At 48.5% G+C, this 12,432-nt stretch overlaps 1 protein-coding gene across 3 annotated transcripts in view; it reads left to right on the top strand.

Moving 5' to 3' along the window:
* Positions 1-12,432, top strand: part of LOC100492908 (potassium voltage-gated channel subfamily KQT member 1) — a 40,663-nt gene that overhangs the window by 27,318 nt on the left and 913 nt on the right. The window contains exons 9-19 of one of the 3 annotated variants that reach the window (XM_031898654.1): positions 518-628; positions 889-984; positions 1,909-2,037; positions 3,385-3,586; positions 4,847-4,906; positions 5,738-5,852; positions 6,381-6,392; positions 8,241-8,316; positions 8,853-8,947; positions 9,117-9,157; positions 9,662-9,723. In XM_031898654.1, the coding sequence (XP_031754514.1) occupies positions 518-628; positions 889-984; positions 1,909-2,037; positions 3,385-3,586; positions 4,847-4,906; positions 5,738-5,852; positions 6,381-6,392; positions 8,241-8,316; positions 8,853-8,947; positions 9,117-9,157; positions 9,662-9,723 (999 nt within the window). The remainder of the gene's footprint in view (positions 1-517; positions 629-888; positions 985-1,908; positions 2,038-3,384; positions 3,587-4,846; positions 4,907-5,737; positions 5,853-6,380; positions 6,393-8,240; positions 8,317-8,852; positions 8,948-9,116; positions 9,158-9,661; positions 9,724-12,432) is intronic. The other 2 variants (XM_018092788.2, XM_031898655.1) reach the window with 2 other exon arrangements.

Below are 12,432 nucleotides of genomic sequence, written 5' to 3'. Positions count from 1 at the left end.
TCAATAACATACCAGGTCCATCTATATATTGTCAATGTTAGCCTGACCCATGTAAATTGCCGTATAAGTCTTCTTTTTCAATACTTTTCTATTCTGTTGAGTTAAAATAAAAAGAAGTATGTATTTTATAAATGAAGAATATACAAAAAAAAAAAGATATGTATATGTAATCAAAGGAGGATCGGCACTCTCGGTGAAAAAAACATATATTTATTATTACACGGTGAAATACAAGGATATAACAGTAGAGGATATAACAGTAGAATAACAAAACACATTGGTGAGAGTGTTTGGTTATTCTACCGTTATATCCTTGACAAAGGCCCTCAGGAGGGACTGAAACGTTGGATTTTTTGTATTTCACTATGTAGTAATAAATATAAGTTTTCTCAGTGATTTCTAATATCCTTATAATTCACAATAGGGGGTACATTATCCCCTATAATACATGAGTGATGCATATGACTGTATAAGTACAGACACAGCTGTATGACTTGGTTAGCGTTTTGCTCCTCAGGTCACAGTGACGACTATCGGATATGGGGATAAAGTTCCGCAGACCTGGATTGGAAAGACCATTGCGTCCTGTTTCTCCGTATTCGCCATCTCTTTCTTTGCTCTGCCGGCAGTGAGTACATCAACCACAACCTTCTTAGTTAGGGACCCCATTGAGGTTAGGGGTCCGGTGCTTTGTTAGGGGCCCCATTGCAGAGCGGGGAACAGAGAAACATAAAGGTCCCATTTGCAGGCCACAAATTGTGGGTGGGGAGCTTGAATGGTTTGAGAAAGTATTCAGGGCCTTGGTCCTGTAACCATGAAAGTGAGTATGCTCAGCACGATCATAGGCAGTTTTATATTTGTACTTATGCCCGTTTTCTTGTTTCTCAGGGGATTCTGGGATCTGGTTTTGCTCTCAAGGTTCAGCAGAAGCAGCGACAGAAGCACTTTAACAGGCAGATCCCCGCAGCAGCTTCACTCATCCAGGTAAGGGCTCTAGACTGGCAGTCTAGTAAGATGCCATAGACAGACGCTAGTTATTGGGCCTGTAAGGGGGCAATTTGGGCATTAGTGAGGGCCTATTTTTATGATGCACACTCGCTAATGAAGGAACATTCTGTGCAACTCGTTTACCGAGACCCAGAGCCTCAGACGGACCAAACTAGGGGAAGGCAGGCAGAAGAGGTCTGTGTCCGTTGTGCTCTAGGCTTGTGCCTCTTCTGCCTGCCCCTAGTTCCGGCCCTGTCCCTGGGTACCCACCCTGTAACCAAACAAGTGACTGGACTAACAGCAAGCTGGCTTAAGTGCTGGGTGCCCCAACTAATAAAGCAGCAAGGCACCCATACCCCTAAACTAGTCCTATCTAGGCAGCTGATCTGCAGAGACAAGAGCATCTCTAACAAGGGCACTAGTCCCTGAGGAATCTGCCTCTAACTATGGTATGTTAGATATACCAGCCAACTGAGCCTGCCCAGCACTTGTATCCATGGAGGTACAGATACCAAAATATCCATGCTGAACCAAAAAGCCATGGACTTCATTCCTCTATTCAAAAGGGGAGCAACCCTTTATCCTAAGTGAGTCCGGTAAAGAAGTTCATGTCTCTTTACTGCCAGGAACCTTGGTTTCAACATCAGGTCCTGGGCATGACCCATGCACAGTGTTTGTATAGGTATCAGTATGCTTTTAATTGCTTACTTAAGTGTTTTCTTTATTTTGGTAGCTTACTGTATGGTCTAGGGGGTATTTGCCTTATCAGTTAGCCCTGGGTAACAGGATACTGCCCTACTTGTACAGTGCATTCCTATGTGTGCCAAATTACTGCCATCATATGCAGGGTGGTAGCGTCGCTGCAGGAATGGAGAGGGTAACAAAACAATGCTGGCTAATGTGACACTCTCTCCCATGTAGACCCTCTGGAGATGTTACGCCGCTGAGAAATCCTACAGCTCCACAGCCACCTGGAAGATCTACCTTACCCCTCCGGAGCAGGGCAACAAGACCCCCATGGCCCCAGCCAGCCCCACCTCACGGAAACAGGTCCGGTGATTGTTGCCAGCTTTATCTGCTTCTATCTATGCTTACCGTCTGCACCTGATCCGCTTGACATAGGCTACTCCGTATCTACATGGCATAGTCTGCACTTGATCTGCCTGGGGCTATCTACACTTGACCTGCTCAGCACAGTCTGCATTACAGTTTCCCATTTCAGACTCCGGCACCAGCACTTAGACCTTTAGATCTAATTTCCCTCCTCTTTTATTTGCCTACATCAGTGCTGCAAGGACTATCCAAGAAAGAGCGCCCCATCTGGCTAAGTGACCTTAGCCAGAGGGGGCGCTGCTAAGGAAAGCACTGTTCTCTCAAGTACAGGTAATCCAGAAACCCATTATCCAGAAAGTTCTGAATTACAGAAAGGCCACCTACCATAGACTACATTTTAATCAAATAATTCACATTTTTAAAAATGATTTCCATTTCCTCTGTAATAATAAAACAGTACTTGTACTTGATCCCAACTAAGATATAATTACCCCTTATTGGGGCAGAACAGCCCTATTGGGTTTATTTCATGGTTAAATAATTCCCTTTTCTCTGTAATAATAAAACAGTACCTGTACTTGATCCCAACTAAGATATAATTACCCCTTATTGGGGCAGAACAGCCCTATTGGGTTTATTTAATGGTTAAATGATTCCCTTTTCTCTGTAATAATAAAACAGTACCTGTACTTGATCCCAACTAAGATATAATTACCCCTTATTGGGGCAGAACAGCCCTATTGGGTTTATTTAATGGTTAAATGATTCCCTTTTCTCTGTAATAATAAAACAGTACCTGTACTTGATCCCAACTAAGATATAATTACCCCTTATTGGGGCAGAACAGCCCTATTGGGTTTATTTAATGGTTAAATGATTCCCTTTTCTCTGTAATAATAAAACAGTACCTGTACTTGATCCCAACTAAGATATAATTAATCCTTATTGGAGGCAAAACAATCCTAGTGGGTTTAATTACTGTTTAAATATTTTTTTAGCAGACTTAAGGTAGGAGATCCAGATTACAGAAAGACCCCTTATCCAGAAAACTCCAGGTCCCAAGCATTCTGGATAACAGGTCCCATACCTGTAGTACATAATAAACCCCCATACAAACACATGGGCATCAAGGGTCCGTATACTGAATCGCTGGGCCCCAAAGGAACACATTTGACTATAAATTCCTTTTTGGCTAATTGCCTGTCCTTGTTTTTCGTAGCCATTGTACGTGTGGCAATGTGCCCCCTGATTAGAGTGGGTCCTGTTGTAACTGGTATTCTAGGGTAAATGTTGAGCGTAACTCCCAGTAACCTAATAGTTAATAGTTTCTTGCTGTTCCCTCAGAACAGAAGATGTAAGAAGAAAAGCAAATCTATACACGAGGCATGTGTTAACCCTATGAGCCCCGTCCTGGCCCCGCTGTGCCTCTCCCCTACCCTCCGGACCCCACGTAGCCCTCCCCAGGAGAATGCACTGTCTGTCCCCCACATCACCTACCATCACACAGAGGAGGACAAAGCAGATGATGGCTTTCAGGATCCTGCAGGTAAGGACCGTAGGTGGTACATAGCGAACATGAACCTGTGCCTATAAGTGTCCTGGATTTCTGAGAGTTGTAGTTTAACAGTTGGGGGGCTCTGTGTTTGGACATTACTGTGCCCATGTACAAAGGACAATGGCTGCACTCTGCGCCCAACGCTGGATACAAAATACATTGCAAGGTGCAGAGCAGAGCGTTGCCAGATGCAGCACAGCCCTGTCCTTACTTCCAGCCATAGGGCCCAAGATGTGGTTAGTACCATAATAATACAGAGCACCATATACAGTAGGTAGGTGTTTGCCTGAAATGGGGGTGTCACAAGCTGTTGGTCTTGGGTCGTCTCATCTATTCTAACATTTCTTTTCCTTCCTCTGTTTTTTTTTAATCTCCCCTGATACTATTCCCCCCCATTACTACTCTCCCCTTATACTATTTCCCCTCTCCAATTACTACTATTTCCCCTCTCCAATTACTATTCTCCCCTCATACTATTTCCCCTCTCCAATTACTACTCTCCCCTGGTACTATTCCCCTCTCCAATTACTACTCTCTCCTGGTACTATTCCCCTCCCCAATTACTACTCTCCCCTCATACTATTACCTCTTTTACTACTCTCCCCTGATATTACTTCCCCCTTCCCCTATTACTACTCTCCCTTGGAACTACCTCTCCCCCCTATCACTACTTTTCCCTGATACTACTTCCCATCTTCTCCTATTACTACTCCTACCTCATACTACTTCCCTCTTGTCCCTATTACTACTCTCCCTTGGAACTACTTTTTTCCCTGATACAACTTTCCCCTTCCCCTATTACTACACTTCCCCTACTACTTCCCCCTAATACTACTCTCTCCTCATACTACTTCCCCCCTCCCCTATTGCTACTCTCCTCTCATACTACATCTGCCTCCCCTATTAAAACTCTCCCCACATACTTCTTCCCCCTGCCCTATTACTACTTTCCCCTCATGCTACTTCCCCCTCTCCTATTACTACTCTCATCTAATACTACTTCCCCTTCCCCTATTAATACTGTCCCCTAATGCTACTTCCCATTCCCTATTACTACTCTTCCCTCATAATATTTCCCTTTCCCCTATTACTACACTCACCTTGTACTTCTTCCTCCTCCCCTATTACTACTCTCCCCTCATACATCTTTCTCACTCCCCTATTACTACTTTCCCCTCCTCTCCCCCATTACTACCCTGATAATCCCCCCATCCTCCTTCCTATCCCTGTTTTGGGGTCTCTCTCTGATAGGTCGGCCTCGATCTTGGTCTTCTCTCTCTATCTGCACATCATTCAGCCTGACGTCCCAAGGTATCTCAGAGTGGTATTGTCTATAGCAGATTTAATAGCAGCTTCAGGTGGTGTATCTCCCCTTTATAATTGTATAAATAACAACATAACTATGTAATGTACAGAGCTAAGAAGCTGGTAGGAGCCCCCACTGTTTGTTCATCTCTTCAACATTTATACATATTAAAGTAACACGCTAAAGCACATGTGGTAGTTTTACACATACATGTACTCATTACATGCATGTTCATTATTACACTGAATTTGTAAATGTTCCCACGCCCGTGTATGTGCCCAAAGATTTACATTCACAACTGCCTATCTGATGGTAGGGCTGTAACCTTGGAGGCCCAGGATTGGCTGTGATGAGCATGGGGTAGGAATCCAGAATTGGCTGTGATGGGAGCAGGATGGGACTTTAGGATTGGCTGTGATGGGAGCAGGATGGGACATTAGGATTGGCTGTGATGTGACTGGAATGGGACTTTAGGATTGGCTGTGATGTGACTGGAATGGGACTTTAGGATTGGCTGTGATGGGAGCAGGATGGGACTTCAGAATTGGCTGTGATGTGACTGGAATGGGACTTTAGGATTGGCTGTGATGGGATTTGAGTTGGGAGTTTAGGATTGGCTGTAATAGGAGTGGGATGGAAGTTCAGGATTGGCTCTTTGGAGTAAGATAACTGACTGATTAAGTTGAATGGGAATTTAGGATTGGCTGTGATTGGGGCAAGACATGACTTCAGGATTGGCTGTAATGGAAGTTGTAATGCCATTCAGGGATAAGTCAGGTGGACAGACATGTCAAGGTTTTCCATTTTGGTTGTTGACCCTACCTGTTTTCCTGCAGGAAGAGGCCGACCGGGACAGTCCCTTCCGGACATCTCACGTACAAACAGTTATACAGACGACATAGACGGAATAAGCGAGGAAAGTGCGCTGCCTGCTGTTACAGATCTATCACAGTAAGTGCTCCCTAAATGGCCTCTCTCTGTACTGGCTGGAAGCAGCCTTAGTAGGGGTCTTTTTAACAACACTGGGCAAATTTGCCCTTGGGAACATGAGACCATGATTCTCAAACCAATAGGCTGCACCCTTTGTTGTCTTCATGTTAAGAGGGTTTTAACACTACAGGAGGGCTACGAGGCAGACTGAGAACAATGGGCACTTGGGCAATGCTGTGTCGATTACACCTTCATAGAATATTTCCATTAGATCAATAAAAAGTAAAGGAAATTAGGGATATACTAAATCCATGGTGTTTGGATTTGGCTGAGCCCCAAATCCTCCCCAAAACAGCCGCTCAGATACTGAATTTAATGCATCCCTACAATAAATGCCTCTGTGTATGCAGTCTCTTACTCTTGTGTTTGTCTCTCATAAAGAAACTGTAGTTGTTCCACGTCTAGCCATCTGCATTCTGTCTGTCTGTCCCTCTGTCCATGTCTCCATTGTGATGTTCATAACAGCATCCATTTGTCTCCCCTTCACAGCACTGTGAGCAGGTGAGTTGCACGGGTGCTTTCTCTGTGTGTGCTTGGCGTGTAATTGCGTGTGTGTGAGTGTGCTTGCTCCCGGTGCTCTTGCTTTGTGAGTGGGCTTAAACCGGCCATGTTGTTATTCATATCACTCCCCTCTTGGTTAGGGTGAAGACACACACAGCTACTAGTCACAGCTACTTTTTCACAGCTACTAAACACCAGAAAATCCCCTGCCATAGACAATACTGAGAATTGCCTCTGCTAAAACACACGTAGAGACAATGATCAGTAAATGATCAGTATTGTCTGTTCTTGTAGCCACGACAAGTAGCTGCTACTAGTAGCTCTGTGTGTCTTCAACCTTCAATACCTTGCAGCAGATGTTTCATTCATAAATTACATGAATTGCCCCAATATACTCCTTAAGGTCCCCATACATGGGCCGATTCTAGCTGTTTATATGGGTCCCTTGTATCGATTCGGCAGCTAATCGGCCCGTGTAGGGGCACTCCCAACGGGCCTGCCCGACCGATATCTGTCCTGAAATAGTCCAGATCTCGATCTGGCAGGTTAGAAAATCTAGTCGGATTGGGGACCGAATCGGCTCGTTGATGCGGTCCCTGGACCAACTTTTCCTATACCTGCCATTATAATTTGATCGTTTGGCCCCAGGGCCAAACGATCAAATTACCCTTTATTCTCCCGATATCACCCACCCATAGGTGGGGGATATCGAGAGAAGATCCCCTCACTTGGCGACATCGCCAAACGAGCGGATCTTATGGTGTATGGGGACATTTAAGGTCAGAATCTGACCTAAAGTAGTTTATGGCAAGAGATTGCAGATAAGATAGACCTAACTGCTGTGTTAATATAAAAAGCTGAGCTACTGCAAAAGCATGCCAGTCCCATTCCCACAGTTTTGGACTAGGCAGGGTCGGACTGGCCCGGTGGGCCTCGGCTCTAGTGGGCCCCCGGCGGCCCAGACCTGACCCTTGCCGGTGCTCCCCCTGCCCAACTGTTCCTGCCCTGACACGTTAAATTTACGCGCTCGGGGTAGGAAGTCGGGTGGGGGGGGCCTTGCGAAGGGGGTTAGGGGGGCCCCTGGGGCGGGAGCCCCGGTGGGCCCTCCACCCCCCAGTCCGACCCTGGGACTAGGTGTCCCACTGGGGCCGCCACCTTCACCCCCTTCACAAACTTCCCCCCACCCCAAACACCCCATTGTAATTCCTGCCCCACTGTATACCTTGTCTCTCTTTCTGGGCCCCCAGATCCCAGGCAATAGGAAGGGAGGAATGTAGTGGCCCTGGGTTACAAATTCCCAGCTCACTATGTACCTCCACTCTCCTGGGCCTACATATCTCAACAAGCCCTCAGATTCAAAGCAGCAAGGAGGGAGGAGGGCAGTGGTTTTGGTTCTCCTGGTGCCCCTCCAGCCCAATCTGACCCTGCACTTTCAGGAAGGAACATACAGTTTTAAGTAGACCTAAGTAGAACCCCTGCAGAGCTACCCCAAGAGGACAATAGTGGTGTGGTTTATGAGAGGGAAGAAGCCTTTCCAGGGGTCCTAACTTATATGAATGCTTTGGATCTGTTTAAGAGGGGCAGCAAACAGTGAGCAGTCTACAAGACCCCCTATGGTTTATGGTGTTGCTTACATATATATGTGTATAAGGATTTCTGTTCCATTAGACATAAATTGGGGAAGACAGTAGAGCAGCGGAACATTGGGGGCAGAGGAAGATTGGAGGGGTACATGGGGGAATATTTGCAGATGTGAGTGGTGCCCTGATTCCTCTCCCTTTGCCAGCTAGATGTTGTGTGTTTCCATGTTAACCCTGGGCACATAAGCTAACACTCTTTCTTCCATAGGCTGACAGAGGCTCACAGGATGGCGGTGAAGGTCACGCGCAGGATGCAGTACTTTGTAGCCCGACGAAAATTTCAGGTATTTCAGTTTATTTGAACAAATGCTTTGAGAAAATGGCCAATTATCTTCCATTCTTTTACAAGGTCTCATAGAACTTTAGCAGATGCCATTCTGATAGACAGATCCGAGTGAGGCTGATGGGTCCGTATGAGGGAGCAGTTACTGCTGAAAATGTAATGTTACTAACCACCAGTTTATGGCACCAGTGACAGCAAACTGCACCTAATTTTCTTACCAGGACAAGTCCCCAGGGCCTACAGTAAACAATGGCAGCTTAGGCAAGACTGAAAGTCATTATCCCCTACGGGAACCAAATGTAAAGCACTCACCCCTTAATAGATCCTGTAGGCAAATCGGAATGAAAAAATCAAAAGTAAAGGCCCTTTGAACACCTCCTAAGCACAAAGGCAAGGATTCAGATAGTGATTTTGGCCACAGGTGTGCAGCTGATATACTGTATATATATATGGGCCTAATACTGCTATGGCAGACAGGGGCGGGGGGTATATTTTTATACTGTACATGTTTCTAACTGGTTTCCCCCAAACTCTCAGCAAGCTCGGAAACCATACGACGTGAGGGACGTGATTGAGCAGTATTCCCAGGGCCATTTAAATATGATGGTGCGGATCAAAGAGCTTCAGAGAAGGTAATGGCTGTTTGATTCCACGTGAGGGATAAGGGGAGACACCATGAGTGGATACAGAAGATCCACACTACCCATGGCATCTTTGGCCACCAGTTGGGCCCACTGGGTACGTGGCCAGATTATGCCATGATATGGTGGTCATTAACTTATTTCTGTACTTTCCTTCCAGGTTGGATCATTCACTGGGCAAACCAGGACTGTTTCTGCCAGGTAATAGCTCCAGAATATGAGTGGGGCGCCTCTTATCCAAGCTTGTGTGTGCTGATACATATGACTGTGCCAGGGCTGGGACTAGGGGCAGTAGGAGCGGTTGGGAGGTGGCGTGGTGCTGGGCCAGTGGTAGGGTGGCTATGTGTGGACCCAGTGGCACAGGCATGCAAGCAGGTGAGGGCTAATACCTTGGGCATCAGTACTTCTTCCCTCCTGCTTGTGTATGCCCCTCTAGTCATTGTGTAGCCACATGTAGACAGTATCTGCCCTGGTATCTGTTATTAAGCTGGCCACGTGTGGGCAACTGCTTGGGCAAACCTTACTAAAAGTAGGTGATCTTTTCCATATGTCAACACAAGGGCACAAGTATTTGCTTGGTCTTAGACCAACTATCAGACCACATGGGGACCAACGCATCCACGCTTGGATTTCCCAGTCCCTTTGCCCAATACCTGACTAACAAAGGTGGCACAGTTTGACCAATATTGTCTTTTTTCCCTACAGAGAAAGGAGTGGATAAGGGATACTACACAGTTGGTTCACGGCTAATGCGCCTGGAGGAAAAGGTACAGAGGTGGTTCTGGTGGGGGGGGGGGGGGGTGTATACTAATAGACTTATGTCTATTAGTATATGTGTATGTATATATAAATATATTTGCAATGGCACAGGGGCATTTTGCCAGCCGCTGCTATCACACAGAAAGGGCTCAGATTACTGCAGAAAGCGGCACAGGGAATGCCAGTACAGTTTCCCAGGCTGAATAATACTGACGGGGAACCCTGTAGCACCCTGAACGTTCACTTGGGGTCAGTGCCCGGCTGGCACTTCTCTTCAGCTCTCATTCCCTACTGAGTTTTGACCAAAGACAGAGCTTAAAGCCGCCCTAATTGTGTGCCAGGCCTACTGAGCTGGAACGTGCTCCATTCATTTGGCAGGGCTGCAGGCCTGGCGCAGACTAATGCCATGAACACAATATTGTCTGGGTGAGACAATGGGGGGGGGCATCCCCAAACACCCAGGAGAACAGGGTCCCCCTTCTAGTTTCTTTTCCCAGGACTCTGTCCCCATTTCACCTCACTGCCTATAAATTCGATTAGAATAAGGGGATGAACTAAGGACTAAAGCAGGCCTGCACTGGCAATCTGTGGGGTCTGGCAAATGCCAGAGGGGCTGCTGTAAGGTGCCACAGACAGTCACTATTTATTGGGCTGGGGGGGCTGTTTGTGCCTCTGGGTACTGGGAATGCCAGGGGGGCTGTAAGGTGCCACAGACAGTCACTATTTATTGGGCTGGGGGGGCTGTTTGTGCCTCTGGGTACTGGGAATGCCAGGGGGGCTGTAAGGTGCCACAGACAGTCACTATTTATTGGGCTGGGGGGGCTGTTTGTGCCTCTGGGTACTGGGAATGCCAGGGGGTCTGTAAGGTGCCACAGACAGTCACTATTTATTGGGCTGGGGGGGCTGTTTGTGCCTCTGGGTACTGGGAATGCCAGGAGGGCTGTAAGGTGCCAGAGACACTCACTATTTATTGGGCTGGGGGGGCTGTTTGTGCCTCTGGGTACTGGGAATGCCAGGGGGGCTGTAAGGTGCCACAGACAGTCACTATTTATTGGGCTGGGGGGGGGCTGTTTGTGCCTCTGGGTACTGGGAATGCCAGGGGGGCTGTAAGGTGCCATAGACACTCACTATTTATTGGGCTGGGGGGGCTGTTTGTGTCTCTGGGTACTGGGAATGCCAGGGGGGCTGTAAGGTGCCACAGACAGTCACTATTTATTGGGCTGGGGGGGGCTGTTTGTGCCTCTGGGTACTGGGAATGCCAGGGGGTCTGTAAGGTGCCACAGACAGTCACTATTTATTGGGCTGGGGGGGCTGTTTGTTCCTCTGGGTACTGGGAATGCCAGGGGGGGCTGTAAGGTGCCACAGACAGTCACTATTTATTGGGCTGGGGGGGGCTGTTTGCTCCTCTGGGTACTGGGAATGCCAGGGGGGGCTGTAAGGTGCCACAGACAGTCACTATTTATTGGGCTGGGGGGGGCTGTTTGCTCCTCTGGGTACTGGGAATGCCAGGGGGGGCTGTAAGGTGCCACAGACAGTCACTATTTATTGGGCTGGGGGGGCTATTTGTTCCTCTGGGTACTGGGAATGCCAGGGGGACTGTAAGGTGCCACAGACAGTCACTATTTATTGGGCTGGGGGGCTGTTTGTGCCTCTGGGTACTGGGAATGCCAGGGGGACTGTAAGGTGCCACAGACAGTCACTATTTATTGGGCTGGGGGCAGGCCCGGATTTGTGGCGAGGCCACAAAGGCCCGGGCCTAGGGCGGCAAACATTTAGGGGCGGCATGCCGCCCCGCCGCACCGAAGTTCTGCTCCCATACAGAGCAGCGGGGACCTCTCCCCGCTGCTCCGTATGTGTTCATATCGGCGCCCGCAAAAATGCGCATGCGTGCGCTGGGGGGGGGTGAGTTGCGCATGCGTGCTCTGGGCGAGTTGCGCATGCGCGGGGGGCGGCTGCGTTGGGTGGCCTCCGGGCGCTCGGATTTTAAATCCGGCGCTGGCTGGGGGGGGGGGGGCTGTTTGTGCCTCTGAGTACTGGGAATGCCAGGGGGGCTGTAAGGTGCCACAGACAGTCACTATATATTGGGCCCGTTGGGGGGGCTGTTTGTGCCTCTGGGTACTGGGAATGCCAGGGGGGCTGTAAGGTGCCACAGACAGTCACTATTTATAGGGCTGGGGGGGGGGGCTGTTTTTGCCTCTGGGTACTGGGAATGCCAGGGGGGCTGTAAGGTGCCACAGACAGTCACTATTTATTGGGCTGGGGGGGGGGCTGTTTGTTCCTCTGGGTACTGGGAATGCCAGGGGGGCTGTAAGGTGCCACAGACAGTCACTATTTATTGGGCTGGGGGGGCTGTTTGTGCCTCTGGGTACTGGGAATGCCAGGGGGGCTGTAAGGTGCCACAGACAGTCACTATTTATTGAGCTGGGGGGGGCTGTTTGTGCCTCTGGGTACTGGGAATGCCAGGGGGTCTGTAAGGTGCCACAGACAGTCACTATTTATTGGGCTGGGGGGGCTGTTTGTGCCTCTGGGTACTGGGAATGCCAGGGGGGCTGTAAGGTGCCACAGACAGTCACTATTTATTGGGCTGGGGGGGCTGTTTGTGCCTCTGGGTACTGGGAATGCCAGGGCCTATTTTGACTCCCAGTCCCTGGACTATAGCTCCATTCACTTTCTCGCTTTGTGGAACAGTGGCCCCTGGGCCAATAAGATACCCCAAC

Source organism: Xenopus tropicalis, chromosome 3 (assembly GCF_000004195.4).
Source record: "Xenopus tropicalis strain Nigerian chromosome 3, UCB_Xtro_10.0, whole genome shotgun sequence".
In the NCBI taxonomy this organism is placed as follows: domain Eukaryota; kingdom Metazoa; phylum Chordata; class Amphibia; order Anura; family Pipidae; genus Xenopus; species Xenopus tropicalis.
Note: the sequence above shows the minus strand (reverse complement) of the source record. Positions and strands in the feature narration are given on the sequence as shown.